This window comes from Patagioenas fasciata, chromosome 16 (genome assembly GCF_037038585.1).
Source record: "Patagioenas fasciata isolate bPatFas1 chromosome 16, bPatFas1.hap1, whole genome shotgun sequence".
NCBI lineage: Eukaryota > Metazoa > Chordata > Aves > Columbiformes > Columbidae > Patagioenas > Patagioenas fasciata.
This window is the reverse complement of record NC_092535.1, coordinates 13,939,657-13,956,325: the sequence shown is the minus strand read 5'-3', so window position 1 is coordinate 13,956,325 and position 16,669 is coordinate 13,939,657. Positions and strand designations below refer to the sequence as shown.

Below are 16,669 nucleotides of genomic sequence, written 5' to 3'. Positions count from 1 at the left end.
AAACGTTGACTGTCGTAACCATTATTTTTAAATTATTTTTTTATAAGTTGGAAAGTTTTGTTCCAATATGCCATGTCTGTCACAAAATTAGGATAAAAATAGCTCACACAATAAATAAGCAATTAAAACTCCAAACTGAAGAGTCTGTGTTATCAAAATCCTTGGCTCCACAGTCTTGTAAACCATTTTCTTCTTTACAGTTGTAAGTAGAAAAAGTAAGAACTAATGGCAGAGAGGGGTAATAACAACTGATTTCTCTGGAAAAAACATACTTTTAACCATTTACTTGGATTCTTAGATGACAATAGTACCACTGAGGAATGAGTTACTATGTAACTAATGGAAGAGCTATATTGCTAGCCGTTGGCCTCAGAGAAGACTCAGGCTTTAATTTCTGTTCTTCAGGTAATTGCCGCGTAGTGTGTTTGCCGCAAATTACCGGCTCTGACTCACGGAAGACGACACACACGGTGTGCGTGTGTGTTATTTAAATTTATATCTATATTTCTATAGCGCCCATCACCATATCGATAAACATTCTTTGGAACCACTCTGATGGCGGAGGTAGGAACAGAAGTCAGCCTGCTAGTACCTCAGCACTTACTTCCAACCAATTTAAAAAGTCCCAAGACTCTGGCGCCAGCCTGCCTGGCTGGTGTTTAACACTGCTATTCCATCGGGGTGGAGGGTGGGTGACCTACTGCGAATGGCAACAGTTTGTGCTGTGACTTCGACTGCACAGCGCAGGTGTCGCAAGAGGGCAGCGGGACAGGAGGCTCAGACCTGTTACCAGTCAAATCTCTGGTCAGACCTACTCCCGGGGCAGGTCCCAGCTGCTCGCACCTGAATCTTTCCCGAACACGGAGGTCCACAGACCTCTCCGAGGCAGTTTGTACCGGGGGGAACACGGCGCTGCGACTGCTGCATCGCCCCGCCCCGGCCACGGCCGGAGCAGAGGGAAGGGGCGGGGCGCAGCTTCCTAGTTGCCATTGGCGAGCTTCCGTGAGGTAATTCAGATTCGGATTGGTGGAGGGGAATCACTCCTGCTCGTTGATTGGCTAGGGCGCAGCCCTGCGGTCTTTCCCCTTCCGCTGGGCGCTGACCTTGCCGGGAGCGGAGCAGCCGCAGCCATGGTGGCGTACTGGCGGCAGGCCGGGCTCAGGTACCGCCGGCGCGGCCCCTCTCGCCGCTTCCTTGTGATCGCAGTGGCGGCCGGAGGCGGGGGCGGCTTATTGGGGGCTGGCGGGGTCCAGCGGTGACTCTGGGGGGGCTGGAGAAGCTTCCGGGGTGGGTTCGGTTTTCACCTTCGTTCTCTTCCCCGCTTTTCTGCCCTGTCCGTAGTTACATCCGCTACTCCCAGATCTGCGCCCAGGTGGTGAGGGCAGCAATGAAGCCTCAGTACAAAGCAGAGGCAGAGAGGGCGGCGATGGCCACCGTGAAGACTGTGAAACCCAAGAAGGAATAAAACGTAAGTAAACCGAACGGGCTGGGGTGCCTTATTGTAGCTTTTTATACGAGGAGCGTTGTTTTCCCAGTGCTGAGGACGGGCTGTGAGTGCTGGGCGCATTTCTACTCTGTAGAAAACTCGGCTCTGATCTTCATGTGCGACACTGGGACTGATCTCTGGTTTAGTGCAAATGTGTCTCTGCATCCTGATTACGTGTGGGACAGGAAAAGGCTTAATTTCATTAGTCGTCTCCATCTAGCCCAGCTTTGAGCAACTGGGGCTTTGGTTAAAGTTGTTATGGACTTCTGCAAAACAGCTGAGTTTCTGTACCGATGTTCACAGTTTTCTTAACTCTCCTCTTAGCCCCTCTGAATTACTGTTCCCCAAATCAGCAGCCTTATTCGTATGAAGGTTATCTCCTGTCTGTGAGAGATAATTGCTACTTGTACCTTTATTTGTGACATTCCACGTACCACAAGTAGCTGAAATCTCTTTGAAGTAGAACAGTTTCTATTCCAGATCTGAGATTAAATGTTATTACCTTTTGTTTGAAGCTGCAGTGTAGTATTCTTGAATCAAGTAACTTGTGTTTTAAATCTCTCACAGGAACTGATCTGTGGTGAATACTCCTAACAGCAAACGGCAAAGCTGTAGGCAAGCTCAAGACTCTGCAATGTGATGTCATCACATTCACTGTAAAACTTGCCCCTCTATGTAAACCAGCATCCAAATAAATGTAATCTATGTGAAATGAATGTGTGGAAAGTGGTGTTCCTCTTGAAACAAAGTACTCTGTTTTGCAGATATATTTCTTTGACTTGTGTTAAAATAGAAGACTTTTTATCAGTCTAGCATGTTTATTTTTAAGGTGAATATCTTGTTGGATTTCACGCTGATAATTCAGATGCATCAATGAGCAAGATAATTGTTGTTCAGAACTTTTCTGCATACTTCATTTTGATGATTAGTGATTATGTTGGAGAGAAGGTTTTTTCCACTGAAACCTATGTCATCAGAAAATATAGGCCTATAATTGTGATAATTAAAAATACCTCTGTCAGTTTTCTCTGTTGGAAGTGGTATGCTGTTGGCTTTATAATTTTTTGTGATCGCAGTGTTCATCTTCCATTTGTGCTTAGGACAAAACTAACTTGGTGAAAATCAGTTTGATGAGGCTTAGGGTTATGACAGAAGTGGCTGCAGGATATTTCTGCAGGGGTGGGCTGCATGGGATCTAATCTGAGCAGTGAAGTGGGAGTTGGACCCTGGTGTCCTGTACGAGGTGGAGAAGGAGGCACAGAAGTGCCTGGACTCTGGTCACACAGCTGTTGGGTGTCCTTGTTATTGCTTTGTCACTTCACTGGGAGGGTGAGTGACACGTGCTAACTGGGGAACAGTATAATAAATGCTCTGTTCTCAAAGCATAATAAAACTAGGTCAACTTTTTTTCAGGTAATTTAAAGTTAGTCCTCGGAACTATGATTTTTGTCTATCAAATGTTTCAAGTATTGAAGTATTTTATAGAATGGTATATAATTTTTATTTTAAATAATATTACAATGTCATGTAGATGGCTGTGAATGGCAAGAAACTATTTTCCTTAAGATATGTTTTTGATTTAGTGATTGCTGTTGAACGTGGGTAGATCTAACTAGCTGCAAACCATTCCAGCCAATTTGCTGTACTGAATGACAGGAAGAAAATCTACAATAGTTAGTACATGAAGGGAAAAAAGCACCACACCAAAACTTTTACACAGTGTTCACAACTTTGTATGCTAATACAACTCAAACAAATGAAACAACTATAGTGAATACAAGCTCTGCAAAAATATAAGCCAATGATGTGATAGCACTATTAAAATATTACTTGGGAAAAAAAAAGGTATGCATATTCAGTCTTTTGCCCCATGTTGTTTCCCCTCCCACTGCAACTTCAGGAACTGAACTTGTCTGCAGATCTAGATCAGCTTGTGGAGTGCGCAATAAAATAGGTACAGCTCATGAACAAAACACAGACTGTTTACCAGAGAATAAATAAAATGGGTAAGTTGATAGCATAATTTGCTGTTGCATCTGATCTTGAGATAGATATATATACACACACAGGCTGTATATTACATTCAGTGTCTGGTGATAATATTGTAGAAGTGAATACATTTACAAGAAAGGCTGTTATGAGACAACTTGTCTTCAGAGTGGCTCTTTTGGGGAGAGGTCCAGTGTCACAGTTGTTTGGGAGAGTAAAGCCTAGCTGCCATTAATTTCAAAAGCATTATATTGTAATATTTGATGTATTTTGGCCAGATGCAGAAAAAAACGATCTTAAGAAATGTGTTGTTTTCAGTATGCAGATGATGGCTACTGCTTTTTCTTTAGTGAACGTCAACAGGCTTATTCAGAGAATGTTTTGATATTACCATTGGGTTTACTGTGCTTCCTTTTCTGGGCTGGCTTCCACCTCTACCTCTTCATATTCCTCAACGTCTGCAGTGGCGTCCTGGTACTGCTGGTACTCGGACACAAGGTCATTGGTGTTACCTTCTGCTTCAGAAAATTCCATCTCATCCATTCCTTCCCCAGTGTACCAATGAAGAAAGGCTTTTCTTCTGAACATCGCTGAAAACTGTTCAGAAACCCTGATGAAGAGCTCCTGGATGGCCGTGTTATTGCCAATAAAGGTAGCTGCCATCTTCAGTCCTCGCGGTGGTATGTCACACACAGCCACTTTGACATTATTAGGGATCCACTCCACAAAGTAGGAGCTATTCTTGGTCTGGACAGACAGCAACTGCTCGTCCACTTCTCTGGTGGACATTCGGCCTCTGAAGATGCACGCCACGGTCAAGTAACGTCCGCGGCGCGGGTCGCAGGCTGCCATCATGTTGCGGGCATCAAACATTTGTTGAGTGAGCTCTGGCACCGAGAGGGCTCTGTACTGCTGGCTGCCTCGAGCTGTCAGCGGAGCGAAGCCTGGCATGAAGAAATGCAGGCGAGGAAAGGGCACCATGTTAACAGCAAGCTTACGCAGATCTGCGTTCAGCTGGCCAGGAAAACGGAGGGAGGTTGTGACACCGCTCATTGTTAGGGACACTAAGTGGTTGAGGTCACCATAGGTGGGATTGGTGAGCTTTAAAGTTCTAAAACATATATCGTATAGAGCTTCATTGTCAATGCAAAAGGTTTCATCTGTGTTCTCTATGAGTTGATGGATGGAGAGGATGGCATTATACGGCTCTACGACTGTGTCGGATACTTTGGGTGAAGGCACAACACTGAAAGTGTTCATGATCCTGTCGGGATATTCTTCTCTGATTTTGTTGATGAGGAGTGTGCCCATACCTGAGCCTGTACCACCGCCAAGTGAATGGATGAGCTGGAATCCCTGCAGGCAGTCACAGCTCTCACACTCATTCCTTACCACATCCATGACATTTTCAATCAGTTCCGCACCTTCTGTGTAATGGCCCTTAGCCCAGTTGTTTCCAGCACCTGAATTACCTGTAAGTAGAATTACAGAAAGAACAGCCATGAAGTTAACAAGAGATCTGCTAAAGGCTTCAAAGATGGGAGTTAAAAGGCTGTTTTGGGACAGTTGACTCCAGTTAGTTTGCTGATAGTATGCTGTACGTACCATGGATAAAATTGTCAGGCCGAAAGAGCGGGCCTATTTTGCTTGACCGTACACTGTCCATCGTGCCAGGTTCCAGGTCCACCAAGATAGAACGGGGCACATATTTATGGGCTAGAATAAAAGAAAATGAATGCAAACAATTATTGTTAGAGACAGGCTTATAATCTACTCTGAAAAATCCAACCCTGTACACCGGGGCTATATCTTTATTTTTAATTACTTATTTTAACCTTCCCGTTGGCTCTGCAGACTGCTCTGCCAACACCCGAACAGCGCTGAGCACTCACAGTAGGCCTCGTTGAAGTACACGTTAATTCGCTCGAGCTGCAGTGATGCAGCCCCATGGTAGTTCCCAGCGATGTCAATTCCATGCTCATCACTGATGACCTCCCAGAACTGAAAATGGAAAGATGTTCAATACACTCAGAAAGATTTTTTTTTCTAATTATACATTTTTTTAGCACAATGTGTTCAGCACCAGCTCTGCTGTGCTCCTGCCTGACTGCACGTACAGTGGGAACTGTTCCTGAAGTGGGGGATGTTTTGCATGTGTGTATTAGATCAGAGCAGGAATCCTCCTCTCCCCACTCCCCAAATAAGCTAAAGGAAAACATTTAGTAGAGCATTTATGCTGCTTAACTATCACCCATGCACTAATAGGTGGAGGCCTTCAATTTGTTCCCTTTATAGTAAAGGAAAATTAATATTAGTTTAAATAACACAGGTACTAGTTGGTATGAGTTTATGACCTGTGGATTGGGGAGGGTGGCTTGGAGGCCTGTCATGCACAAATAGGACTGTGGCTCAGGCAATTTGTGTGCGAGCAACACTTTCCACAAACATGTCAGTCCTAAATGTGCTATCTTGACATTCACATGGATGTCTTGTACTGGGGCTCTTATCTAAGCAGCAGCCACAGCAGTGCTAATGTAGACACACCCACCCACTATAATGACCAGCCTATTTTAATTTTAAAGGTCTCTTGGTTTAGCATCCTGTCTCATTTTGAGTGTACAAATACACCATCGCCAACACGTGCGTGGTATTTTAGGGTGTGTATGCTTTTCTACAGGTCTCATTAGACATAAGCTGTTTCCAGATGAACGCCAACAGAAAAAGATAGAAACCTTTCAACTACCACACTTGCTGCATTCGAGCTGTCTGGGTCTAACATGACATTCCCTGGCCATCCGCAGCTTCGTGTGGAAATAAAAGGAAGCAAGGTGAGATTTGTGGGCACAAGAAACAGGAAGAACACAACAGCACAATCCTTCAGCTATCATGTGTCTTCAAAGACCTCCTAGTCCCAAGTTAACATAAATACTTTTTTGACAACTTCCTACTAATCAATGATTTTTAAAAACTGGACTTGCTTCACGCAGCAAAAAGCAATTATTTTTTTTTCTCCTAGAACACAGAGTCAGCAACAAGCGACTTTTCTAAGTAACAGCACAGCAGTGTTCAAACTACACAACGATACTGCACATGACGTGACTACCTCTTGCAGGAGGGCAGGTAGTCAGGAATCCTTAATTGCACTTTGTGCCACTCTTAGAAAAAAGTAATTGATCACTGATAGCACAGGTCATTCCGTTGACTAACACGATCCCATATTAATGATTATAATGTGGCAGAGTTACTGGACTAAAGCACTGGGATCACAGCTTTGCAGCCCTGGAATTACTGGCTCCTTCACTTGTCCCAGTATTTTGCAGACTGGATTAGTGTCCCTGGGAATACGGGTCCCTGGGGCGCTTACAATCACTGTGCCATAGCTCTTGCAGATGTTTCGTTCTTTGACAGTCTTAACTCAAGCTCATCTTATGACTTCCATATCAAAATACTCATATTCACTGCTAACATGCCACGCATCCTACCACTGAGTTAACAAAGCAACTGTTCTCCCAAAAAGTCCCCAACTGTTAATGACGTTTGACCTGCTGCCAGTGACAGCATGTACTGCCAACGACCAACATTGGAAAAAGACCTTACCTTAGCTCCAATTTGGTTCCCGCACTGGCCAATCTGAAGATGCACAATTTCACGCATTTTGTGTAGCTCAGACCTGTTGGTGGCTATAACCCAACACAGGTTTTCTAGTTGGAGTCACCAGAACAAGCCTCTTTCTGCTGCTCTATCAGCTACACCCAGCGCAGTCCGTCCCAAGGGGCCTTTTTATACCCGTGGGACTGTCACTCAGCCAGCAAGGGGAGTAGCCAAAAAATGAGCAATCTTAGTTTATTAAGTACATGTGCTTCTGCCACATCGTTTAAATTTTAACATCATATGAGTCAACCAGGACAACATTCGTAATAAAAACAATAACAATTTTTTCAGCAGTAGCCGCCTATAATCACAACATCCAGCACACTGGCGGGCAAACTTGCAGTTCACTAATAAGCATTGTTCTCAGTATCTAACTGCATGAAGGAGACAGGATCAGTAACAAAAAACCACCAACAACACTTTGTAAAACACAAATTTAGCACTGCACTCTCAGTGATACATGTTCCTTAAGCATTTAATAAGAATCCATGAATTTCAGCCACGCTAAAATCTGAATCAACTTCTGAGTACTTTGCACAGAGGCTTGCTCTTTCTCTCTTTCTCTTCCTTTCCTGCCGTTAAAAAAGACAGTATTTCTTATATTTCTTATTTTCTTATATCTGAGGTGTAGTATTTCAGAACATCCATGAAAATGCTAGAGTTGAAAAGCTAGTTCCAGTGAAGGTAACTCTAATGTCCACTGTGTGAAACGCTACACCACAATAAAGGAAACGATGCAAGTGCTGAGCAAAACATGACACAGTCGTGTTGGCTCCTGATAAACAGGGCTAATATCACTGAGCAACAGAAACCCAGAACGGACTGTCTTCTGGAAGCTTGTAGTAGTTTTATTACATATCAGATGACTGTCAGTGCTTTGCAAGCGTTCCTTTTAAGGCTAGGAAAAGAAACTATAATTAGGAAAGCACCTTAAATTATTTAGTATAGAAAGAAGACAGTGGAAGGACTTGACTCATTGAAAGTAACTACTTTGTGGGTTGTTAGTGATAAGGAATCTCTGAGCTTCCATACTGCTCCAAAAGAAAAATCAGCTTATTCCAGACTTCCCCAGCCCAGCTGACTTCCACTTCTTCCCCCAGACAACGCAGGAACAGAAAACTGCTCCGAACACAAAGTTTAGCAGCAGAAAGGCATTGCAAAGAAGTAACTATTAGAGCAAACATTCTGCCATCCTCTGCCGAGCTCGGAGCCGTCCTCAGTAGGGAAAAACAAAAGTAAGACTTTAAACTCAGGTAGATTAATCTTGTTTCCTTAAAACACCACAGTTTTATCATTTTACAAAACATAAGTGTTCTCTAAACAACTTAACTTCACTAAGCAAGACAACATCACAGTTATGTTCCATTGCCACAGTGTAGATATTTCTACAAGGGCAGTGGATATCTTCTAGAATTCTCTATGATAGAATTCCAGAAAGGTTATTTGGACACCTACTTTGAAAGTAGATTTCATTTTATTCATGCAAATTTCATATATGCTTTCTGCAGTTACGCTCAGCTAAAAGTAATAGTGCAATTCTGAGTTGTACAGTCAATTGCTGCACTGTGAATGGGAGCTGCATTTACACAATGTGTCAGAGAGCTACTGACAGCAAATAAACACTACTTAAAATATCCAATGTATTAATCTATAATAGACACAGCTTATGAAGAGGCTGAAGATGCTGATTCGATGTGCAAAATAAATGGCAAAACAGTTTCAGAAATAAACATACAAGTATCTCACAAGCAAAGGAAAAAAAAAGGGGGAAGTGAAAGAAATATACAATTACTTAACATCGGGGTTTGTCTTGCTAAAAATAGCTCCCTGGAATCATGTGCTTCGTCTGAAGAACTTCCTAACAGAGTCTTAAAAATGATGGCACATGGCACAGAACACCTGAGGTGCTTTGTGAAGCGGAGTTTGTGCTTCTTTTCCCTCTCCTCCCCAAATCACTTCTCCATGAACCTCCGAGTCTTTGTACCTCACTTGGTACACGAAAAGCCTGTTTTTCTCTGTAGATGCCCATTATGGGGCTGCCGGCTCTTCCACTGCCCCGGCACAGGCCTTGGACACCAAAGCCCTGGTGATGCGTGCAGGCTCAAACCACAGACAAGCCAGGGTTTTTTGGTGACTGGGGTTTTCTCGTTTCTCTTTTTCTTGGTGTTTTGTTTTGATGGTACCACGGTACCCACTAGCAACAAATACAGATGTGCAGAGAGGCATTCTGAGAACCTTTCTTTTTTGTAAAATATGGTTTCCTTAGGAGGAACTAGATTTTCACAGTAGCAGAGAAGATTATTGAGACAAAAGCCTATTCAGTTTGAGACAAGCCTAGCTACAGGGCATCAGTTAATTGTAGAGGAATCTGTGAAGGGTTACCAGGTGAGCACACTAGTGTCAACTAATCTCAGCTACATCAGGAATGCTACACCAAAAAAATATTGCATTCAAGAGGCAGTAAAGACAACCTACTTCACATTTTCACTTAGTAGGAAAAACTATTTAAAGACCCTTCCTCTAGCAGGCGGTCCAAATGAAAGAAGGCGCTGCCGACTCTTAAATTATCATCAATGTAATTAATCCCATGTGTTTAAACAAATAGCTTTTGTTACAATCAGAGCGGACAACCAAGCAATTTGTTACCTTGCCTGTGCTGCAGATCTATGATCCAGCAAAAATGGGGCTTGTAGCCTGTGAATTCACCTGCTGGGCAGTGTCCTTCCTTGGGCCCGACCGCCACAACCGCAGTTACTGCTGAGTTTGATGAATTGTCAAAATCATCTTTTGATGAATTGTCAAAAAAAAGTCATCTGCACAGCAGCCAGGCTCAGTTCTTACTCTGCTCTTGGTTTTGTTGCTTTGGTTCTCAGTGCCTCTGTTTACACATAACGTGGAACTAACAAATCTCACGCCTTTTATAAAAAGCGCTGAGATCTAAGGAAAAAAGCTATGAGGGAAGAACTGGCTGTGGTTTAGTAAACCTGTTTACCAAAGATGAAAACTCCAGCCAGCATATGGAAAAGAGAGACTAATAGCTGACCCACACAGATACTTAAACCTTCTGTGGGAAAATTAGGAAACTATTTTTAGTATTGACTGAAACTTGCAGCAGAATCTTTAAATGTGCTAAACCCTTAAACCTGAAAAAAGGGACAAAGGCCTGTATTCCTTTTCAAATTATGGCATAAAAAGGCTTGAGAAATTCAGAATTTGGAACTAGTAAAAAAAGAAAAAAAAAAAGGCAACCAAACAAAAAAACCCAGCCTGCCTGTTCTGTGTAATCACAGGGTTGCTGCACAGTCCGGTACAACACTGATGTGTTAGGCCAAAGGTGAAGAAACCTGTAACCCAGTCCCAGTCTGCATCAGTCGTGAAGTCCTCTGGTCATAAACCCTGTGTTGGCAGCGACTGCGTATTTGAATCACCACAGTATTTTAACAGCTTTTCCTTTTTCCACCCCTGCACTCCTGCAGTGCCAAGTGCACAAGGAGCTGCAGCTCCCACAGCCCCAGAACAGCGATTTAAAGCCTCTCACCGGTTTGTCCACATAATTACAGAATGTTGGGGTTGGAAGGGACCCCTGCTAAACCCACCTGCTAAAGCAGGGTCACCAGAGCGGATCGCACGGGAGCGTGTCCAGGCGGGTTTTGAACATCTCCAGAGAAGGACACTCCACAACCTCTCTGGGCGAGGCTCCTTAACCCTAAGAAATTAAGTTACCATTAGGAAGAATTTAACGACGTACACACTGTAATTGTCGTTAATCCCGCTTCCGGTGGGCAGACATTGATTAACATGAAATGAGCAGACGATGGAGGCTCCGCAGCGCCCGCCCCGCAGGTGAGTCCCGGCCCGCCCGCCGGGCCCCAGCGCCCGCCCCCGGCCCGCCCCGCCGGGCCCCAGCGCCCGCCCTTAAACGCCGGGCCGGGAGCCGCACCGGGAGGAAGGTGTTGCTGCACCTAGCATGGCTGCTCCGTCCTGGCTGCTCGTGTCCCTGCTGCTGCTGCTCTGGGGCTGCCTCTGCCCGCCCGCCCGCGCCGGCCTCCACTTCAGAGAAGGGCAGAGCTGCTACAAGCCGGCCCCGCGCAGGGCTCCCGGCCTGAGGTGAGGCTCGCTCCCGCCCAACCCATCCCTCGGGGGGCTGCCGCCCGGACCCCCTCCGAGCGGCCTCACGGAGAGGAACCCGGGGATGCCCCTGGGATGGGTTGAGCGGGCACGGTTTGCAAACCCGGCATCGCCCGGGGGCGGGCAGCCCTGGCCCCCAGCGCCCGGTCGGGGTTCGGGGGCTCCCCGGGGGCGGGCAGCCCTGGCCCCCAGCGCCCGGTCGGGGTTCGGGGGTCCCGGGGTGGGGGTCGCTCCGCAGTGACGGTCACGAGACCGCGCAGGGACCGGTCACGCTGCCCGCAGTCACGTGACCCGCCATGCTCTCCGGCCACTCGCAGTTACGAAACTCTTTGAAAATTGCCTTTAAAAAAACCAATCCTGCACTTTGCCTGAAAATACAGGCAGGAGCAGCAAGGGAACTAGCTGTTCTTTCTGCCGCCGCGCAGGACCTACCCCCGCCCGCACGAGTACCTGGACATCTCCGCGCTGCCCGAGAGCTGGGACTGGAGGAATGTGAACGGTGTCAACTTCGCCAGCACCACTCGGAACCAGCACATCCCGCAGTACTGCGGGTCCTGCTGGGCCCACGGCAGCACCAGCGCTTTGGCAGGTACGCTGCGCGTAGGGCCGCGTGCTGACTTCTTGCCTGCCAAGCTGGTTGCCCCCAGTGATTTATAGTTTTTGGAAAGCAAAGGAGGTTTATCTTCAGCTTACAAAGTAGCTGGTAGAAAGTAGAGGTGCCAAATTACTGTGGTGATTAATGCAGCAAAAGCCGAGGCTGAGGTGTTTCTGAATACACAGGAACGGGGGAATTCTGAAGCTGGCAGCTGAAGGCAAGGAGGTTTGGTTTCAATAAAGCAATTGCAGTGAGGCTGTCCCCACCTGCTCAGAAATACTGTAAGGGGGAACATTGGCATGGCTAAAAAGCTGTTTGCAGATATAATGTGTTAATAGCTCCTACTGTTTAGGGCCTGGCGTAAGAACTGGTTTTCTGCCCTTCTCTGGTAGCAGCAGATGCCAAAGCAGCGATCATCTCTGCTTCCCTTTTTTGGTCCCTCAGCCTGCTGTGCTCTGTCTGCAGCAGCGGCTGCCCAGCGCAGCCCGGAGATGAGGAAATGAAAGAAGCTGCCTCCTGTGGGAAAGGCCTGCAGGGTATTAGCATCAAAACCCCCGTCATTCAAATGAACTGATTACCAGAGCACACAGACAAATCTGGTTTCAGCAGATATCCATCAGTTTTCTTTGTGGGAAAAGGGAAGAAGTGGTTTGCTTCAACTGGAGGAGTATTTTGTCTAGAGAGAATACATGATGATTTGCATGCAACAGTAACACACTGCAGCAGTATTGTTTGTGTAGGGAGGCTGTAGAAGGATTGACTCAGAAGGACAAATACAGGAAACTGCAGGAATGGGAAGATAACTGAGGTGCAAGTGGAGAGCAGGAATTGCAAAGGATTTGTTCTTAAGCAGTACAAGACTATAGATACGCAGGAAACCTGCCATGATGCAGTGAAGTACGAGGACAGGTAAAATACACCAACTTCTTAATTATATAACTTGGGTTAAAACATAACCAACTTAACCAGTATATGCATCTTCGTAAGTATGAAAGGCTGATTTTAAAAATCAGGAAGTTTTCTGAACCGCTGTGACTAGTTAAAGAGTTCGTTCCTTCTCCTGTTGCTGGCAGATTAGGCTGGGCTAATGCCTCCCAGTCCTGTCAAGTGTAGTTGAATGTTGTTAGCACTAATAGGATTAAAAGTACCACAGTGGCATCAGTTAAGACTCTTAATGCACTGTGAGAAGCAGTTTATAAATACTCATCAGGAAGCTTCTCTGCCAAGTAAGCCAGTTGTTTCCTACAAAGTAAGACAGCAGGGTGATGATGCCTGTCTGAGATGGCATGATAACATGGAGATGTTGGAATAACAGCAAGGATATACTTCTGAGAGCTTTTCCTTTCTTTAAGTTTGTGAAGACCGTTTCTTGAGACCTGGGCTGCATGGGCTTATGACTGTCTGCATGGGTTTATGCATAAATCTTTACTCCTGTAAAAGAGGCTGCTGAGAGCTGGTTTTATGTGTATTTGAAAACTCTTTGCTGTCATAGCCAGGAAACAGATCTGGAAGTTTTCAGAAGCTGTGACTTGAATTAAAGGAGGTCTAAGGCACTTCAGGGCTTTAAACAGATCTTACTCATCTGCATATTTTTGCAGAGTTTTTAATGGAAAAAAACTTAATGGAAACCCACAATAATAAGTCAGCCTGACGGTTTGAGTTGGTCATGCTGTGTGCCTCACTGTCGGCAGTAAAGGCTTTTCCAACCACAAGTACTGTTGCCTGCAAACAGTTACAGGTTCAAAGGAGAGGCAGTTTTAACACTAGTTGCAATGTGTAACCACCCACTTACTCCACTAACAAAACCTGATTTCTTACCCTTACAGATCGAATCAACATAAAGAGAAAAGGGGCATGGCCTTCTGCCTACCTGTCTGTTCAGAATGTGATTGATTGTGCTGAGGCAGGATCCTGTGAAGGTGGAGACCACTCAGGTGTTTGGATGTATGCCCATGACCATGGGATCCCAGATGAGACCTGCAACAACTACCAAGCTAAGGATCAAAGTATGATGCCTGTTTGCTTTGCTGTAAGACTTCATCCCAGGTTGAGCAGATCTTAACATTAAAAATACATATATATAGCTGCTTGGGTTTTCAGTGTACTGGTTCCTGCCTTTGTGTAGTACTTGCTGTTTGACTGACAGAACAGGTTTTATTTACAGGCCTGTGGTGTCTCTTTTTACTCTAGCCAGACAGCATAGTATTAAATCATGCCCAGACAAGTCTGCACAGCTAAATTGTTTAAACTTAACTCTTAAATCTGTGATATGCAATCTGTAATGTACTGAAATATTTAGATGTATCACCTCAAGCTAAACAAAGGAGAAATGTAACCTTTGTCTGGTCATGTATAACTGGAATAGTTTCTGTATAGAGAAGCACATCTGAAACACTTCCTCATTAAAGCACTTACATCTATGAAGTAAAGAATAGTAACTAGTGACTGTAGAGCCTTCAAATGTGGTTTCCAGAAAGGAGTTTAGTTCACCAGTATTAGTGATTAAGTTCTTAATATCTGCCTCAATTAAAAGGGAAAAAAAAAGCTTAGTGTGATATCATCAATTAACTTAAAGCATTCTTCTGCAATGATAATCTCACTTTTGTTTTATAGAGTGTAAGAAGTTTAACCAGTGTGGAACTTGTGTCACTTTTGGAGAATGCCATGTGATAAAGAACTACACTCTCTGGAAAGTTGCTGACTATGGGTCTGTCAGTGGAAGAGAAAAAATGATGGCAGAAATTTATACTAATGGACCAATTAGGTAAAAAAAAAATGTTTATTATGTAATAATATTGGGACTGAAATATGTGAAAGCCAGTCTAGTGACTAAAGGTGCATTTCTCCACTCCCGCATGTTAGCAGCTCTGTACTAACATGCAGGCTTTAGCTTGTTTGTACATAAATTGAGCTCTGCAGCCAAAATGCAAAAAAAAAAAAAAAGTGTTTTAGCCAGGCCCCTGCCCTGATCCCCCTGTATAAAAATGCTTTCTCTGTTTCCTTACAGCTGTGGCATAATGGCTACAGAAAAGTTGGATGCTTACACTGGAGGACTTTACACAGAGTACAACCCCTCGCCTGTGGTGAATCACATTGTATCTGTGGCTGGCTGGGGCGTAGAAAATGGAACAGAATACTGGATTGTTCGGAACTCATGGGGTGAACCCTGGGTAAGGAAACATGGGAGCAGACATGTTTGCAGAATGACTTTAGAGGCGAGGTGGGGGTTTCCCCTTGCAAACAGGAAGCTGCAAAACTAGCCTGGGGATAGAAAAAGTAAAACTTCCTTTGAACTAGACTAGCAATTAAAAAATTAAACAGAACTAATCTGAAGACAAGTATATTCAGCCAAAGTTACTTGAGTAATGTCAACTCAATCCCAGACACCACCCTTCCATGCACATGCAGCTCCTGTTATGGGCAACTGTAAATGACTGTTATTTGTAATCAAAAATCAAGTCACATTCCTGGCATAGATGAGGGGGATGTAAATTCACCGAGCAGGTTGCCCCTTTAAACAAGGTTGCCCTGTGAACCATCTTGAATGAATTACTAAATTCACTTTGAATTAATATTTGGAAGACAGAACAGACTCAGCATACTTTTTTTTTATAGTTATCTTTTCTAATTTACAATGCAAATGAATTCTTTACAGGGTGAAAGAGGGTGGCTGAGGATTGTGACAAGTGCATATAAAGGTGGAAGAGGAGCAGAGTACAACCTTGCTATTGAAGAGGACTGTGCATATGGAGATGTTGTTCTTCCCTGATTCTATATGGTACATCTGTCTGTTTAGGAACTACTTCGGGAAGCTTCCCAATGCCACCTTTTTCTGTTTAAAGAATAGTAGGCTAAAACTCTTTCACAGTTCAAAATCATCAGGCAGTTCTGCAAAACTAGCCCAGATAGCACGAGACAATGTCTTCTAAGCAAATTAAATATAGAGCTGCCTTTAGATAATTTAAAACTTAAAAAAAAAATTACCCATTAAAAAGTTGTCTGCCCTGATGCACAGTACCAAAATCAATTGACTTTATCACTGAAACTACATATGTAAATCTCTGTATATTTTTTAAATATAATGTAGACATACAAAGAAGGAAAAAGTATACTCAATATTTGGGTCTAGAGCTTGTATTAAATTTTCTAACAGTATTAAGCAAATATCTCACAATGATGCAGATGAAAAACCAAAGCTAAGTCTGGACATGATATATTAAAAAACTAAATCCCCTGTTGTTTCCTTGACCTCCAGGTGAAACAATGTTGTTGGAAGCCTCATATAATGCAGTTGGTTTTATCCAAGCAAAATGATCAACAGAGAAAGTCTAAACATTCTTAGTTATTTAATTAGTCTTGTCTCTGTTCTAATTCCTTGCTTTAACATGTGATTTGCTGTGCACTTTTTCTCCCAAAGAGGCAAAGCAGAAGTTGTGACAACCCAGAATTCTTCATTAATTTCAAGAAAGGTAGCAAATTGTCTTCCTTAAAACTGAGCCAGTTACTAAGTGGCAAGTCAGTGCCATATAAAATGTTATTAATTGGCATTGTTAATTGCAAGCAATAAATGGACTTTTTATCTTTAATGAGCTTATGACTACAAGTTTTCAGTCATCTATTGTTGTACCTCACAAGCAGCCTCATGCAGCAGCCCTGCTACCCAAAGCTCACCCTGGCCAGTACAGCTTTTACTGGACCTTTTCTGTGGTTGACACCACAGTGTATACAGCAACTATGATGGTTCAAACGACAATTCAAGTTAAATTACACCATATCTACCCATGCTGGAGATTGGTACAAGCTATGAGGAAGCGTCCAAC

The 16,669-nt window shown here is 44.0% G+C and overlaps 3 protein-coding genes across 6 annotated transcripts; 2 read left to right on the top strand and 1 right to left on the bottom strand.

The window, feature by feature from the left end:
* The first annotated feature begins 1,033 nt into the window (after window positions 1-1,033).
* On the top strand, window positions 1,034-2,198 carry ATP5F1E (ATP synthase F1 subunit epsilon). The gene is made up of 3 exons (XM_065849506.2): window positions 1,034-1,162; window positions 1,342-1,468; window positions 2,054-2,198. Exons 1-2 carry the CDS (start codon window positions 1,131-1,133, stop codon window positions 1,463-1,465), a joined length of 156 nt encoding a protein of 51 aa, XP_065705578.1. The 5' UTR covers window positions 1,034-1,130; the 3' UTR covers window positions 1,466-1,468; window positions 2,054-2,198.
* Window positions 2,199-2,963: 765 nt separating this feature from the next.
* TUBB1 (tubulin beta 1 class VI) lies at window positions 2,964-11,204 on the bottom strand. 4 transcript variants are annotated; one of them, XM_065849502.2, is made up of 4 exons: window positions 11,067-11,204; window positions 10,723-10,832; window positions 5,081-5,191; window positions 2,964-4,947 (listed from the first exon to the last, which is right to left on the bottom strand). In XM_065849502.2, the coding sequence occupies exons 1-4, from the start codon at window positions 11,093-11,095 to the stop codon at window positions 3,875-3,877; spliced, it is 1,323 nt and encodes a 440-aa protein (XP_065705574.1). In that variant the 5' UTR covers window positions 11,096-11,204; the 3' UTR covers window positions 2,964-3,874. The 4 variants fall into 4 exon arrangements, with proteins under 4 accessions (XP_065705574.1, XP_065705576.1, XP_071671679.1 ...); XM_065849504.2 differs by lacking the exon at window positions 11,067-11,204 and adding an exon at window positions 5,368-5,476 and having other exon boundaries at window positions 10,723-10,836; XM_071815578.1 differs by lacking the exons at window positions 10,723-10,832; window positions 11,067-11,204 and adding exons at window positions 5,311-5,476; window positions 7,073-7,249.
* On the top strand, window positions 11,094-16,435 carry CTSZ (cathepsin Z). The gene is made up of 6 exons (XM_065849505.2): window positions 11,094-11,233; window positions 11,680-11,843; window positions 13,676-13,855; window positions 14,463-14,613; window positions 14,857-15,019; window positions 15,505-16,435. Exons 1-6 carry the CDS (start codon window positions 11,094-11,096, stop codon window positions 15,616-15,618), a joined length of 912 nt encoding a protein of 303 aa, XP_065705577.1. The 3' UTR covers window positions 15,619-16,435.
* Window positions 16,436-16,669: the final 234 nt, after the last annotated feature.

Bases quoted from the DNA above. Each gene is read 5' to 3' on its own strand.
- ATP5F1E (XM_065849506.2), top strand. From the start codon at position 1,131: ATGGTGGCGTACTGGCGGCAGGCCGGGCTCAG. The intron at 1,163-1,341 runs GTACCGCCGGCG...CCCTGTCCGTAG, and splicing joins TGGCGGCAGGCCGGGCTCAG to TTACATCCGCTACTCCCAGA.
- TUBB1 (XM_071815578.1), bottom strand. From the start codon at position 7,129: ATGCGTGAAATTGTGCATCTTCAGATTGGCCAGTGCGGGAACCAAATT. The intron at 5,477-7,072 runs GTAAGGTCTTTT...TTCCATTTTCAG, and splicing joins GGAACCAAATTGGAGCTAAG to TTCTGGGAGGTCATCAGTGA. The intron at 5,192-5,310 runs GTTAAAATAAGT...CTTTTATTCTAG, and splicing joins TCTGCAGAGCCAACGGGAAG to CCCATAAATATGTGCCCCGT.
- CTSZ (XM_065849505.2), top strand. From the start codon at position 11,094: ATGGCTGCTCCGTCCTGGCTGCTCGTGTCCCTGCTGCTGCTGCTCTGG. The intron at 13,856-14,462 runs GTATGATGCCTG...TTTGTTTTATAG, and splicing joins CTACCAAGCTAAGGATCAAA to AGTGTAAGAAGTTTAACCAG. The intron at 15,020-15,504 runs GTAAGGAAACAT...AATTCTTTACAG, and splicing joins ACTCATGGGGTGAACCCTGG to GGTGAAAGAGGGTGGCTGAG.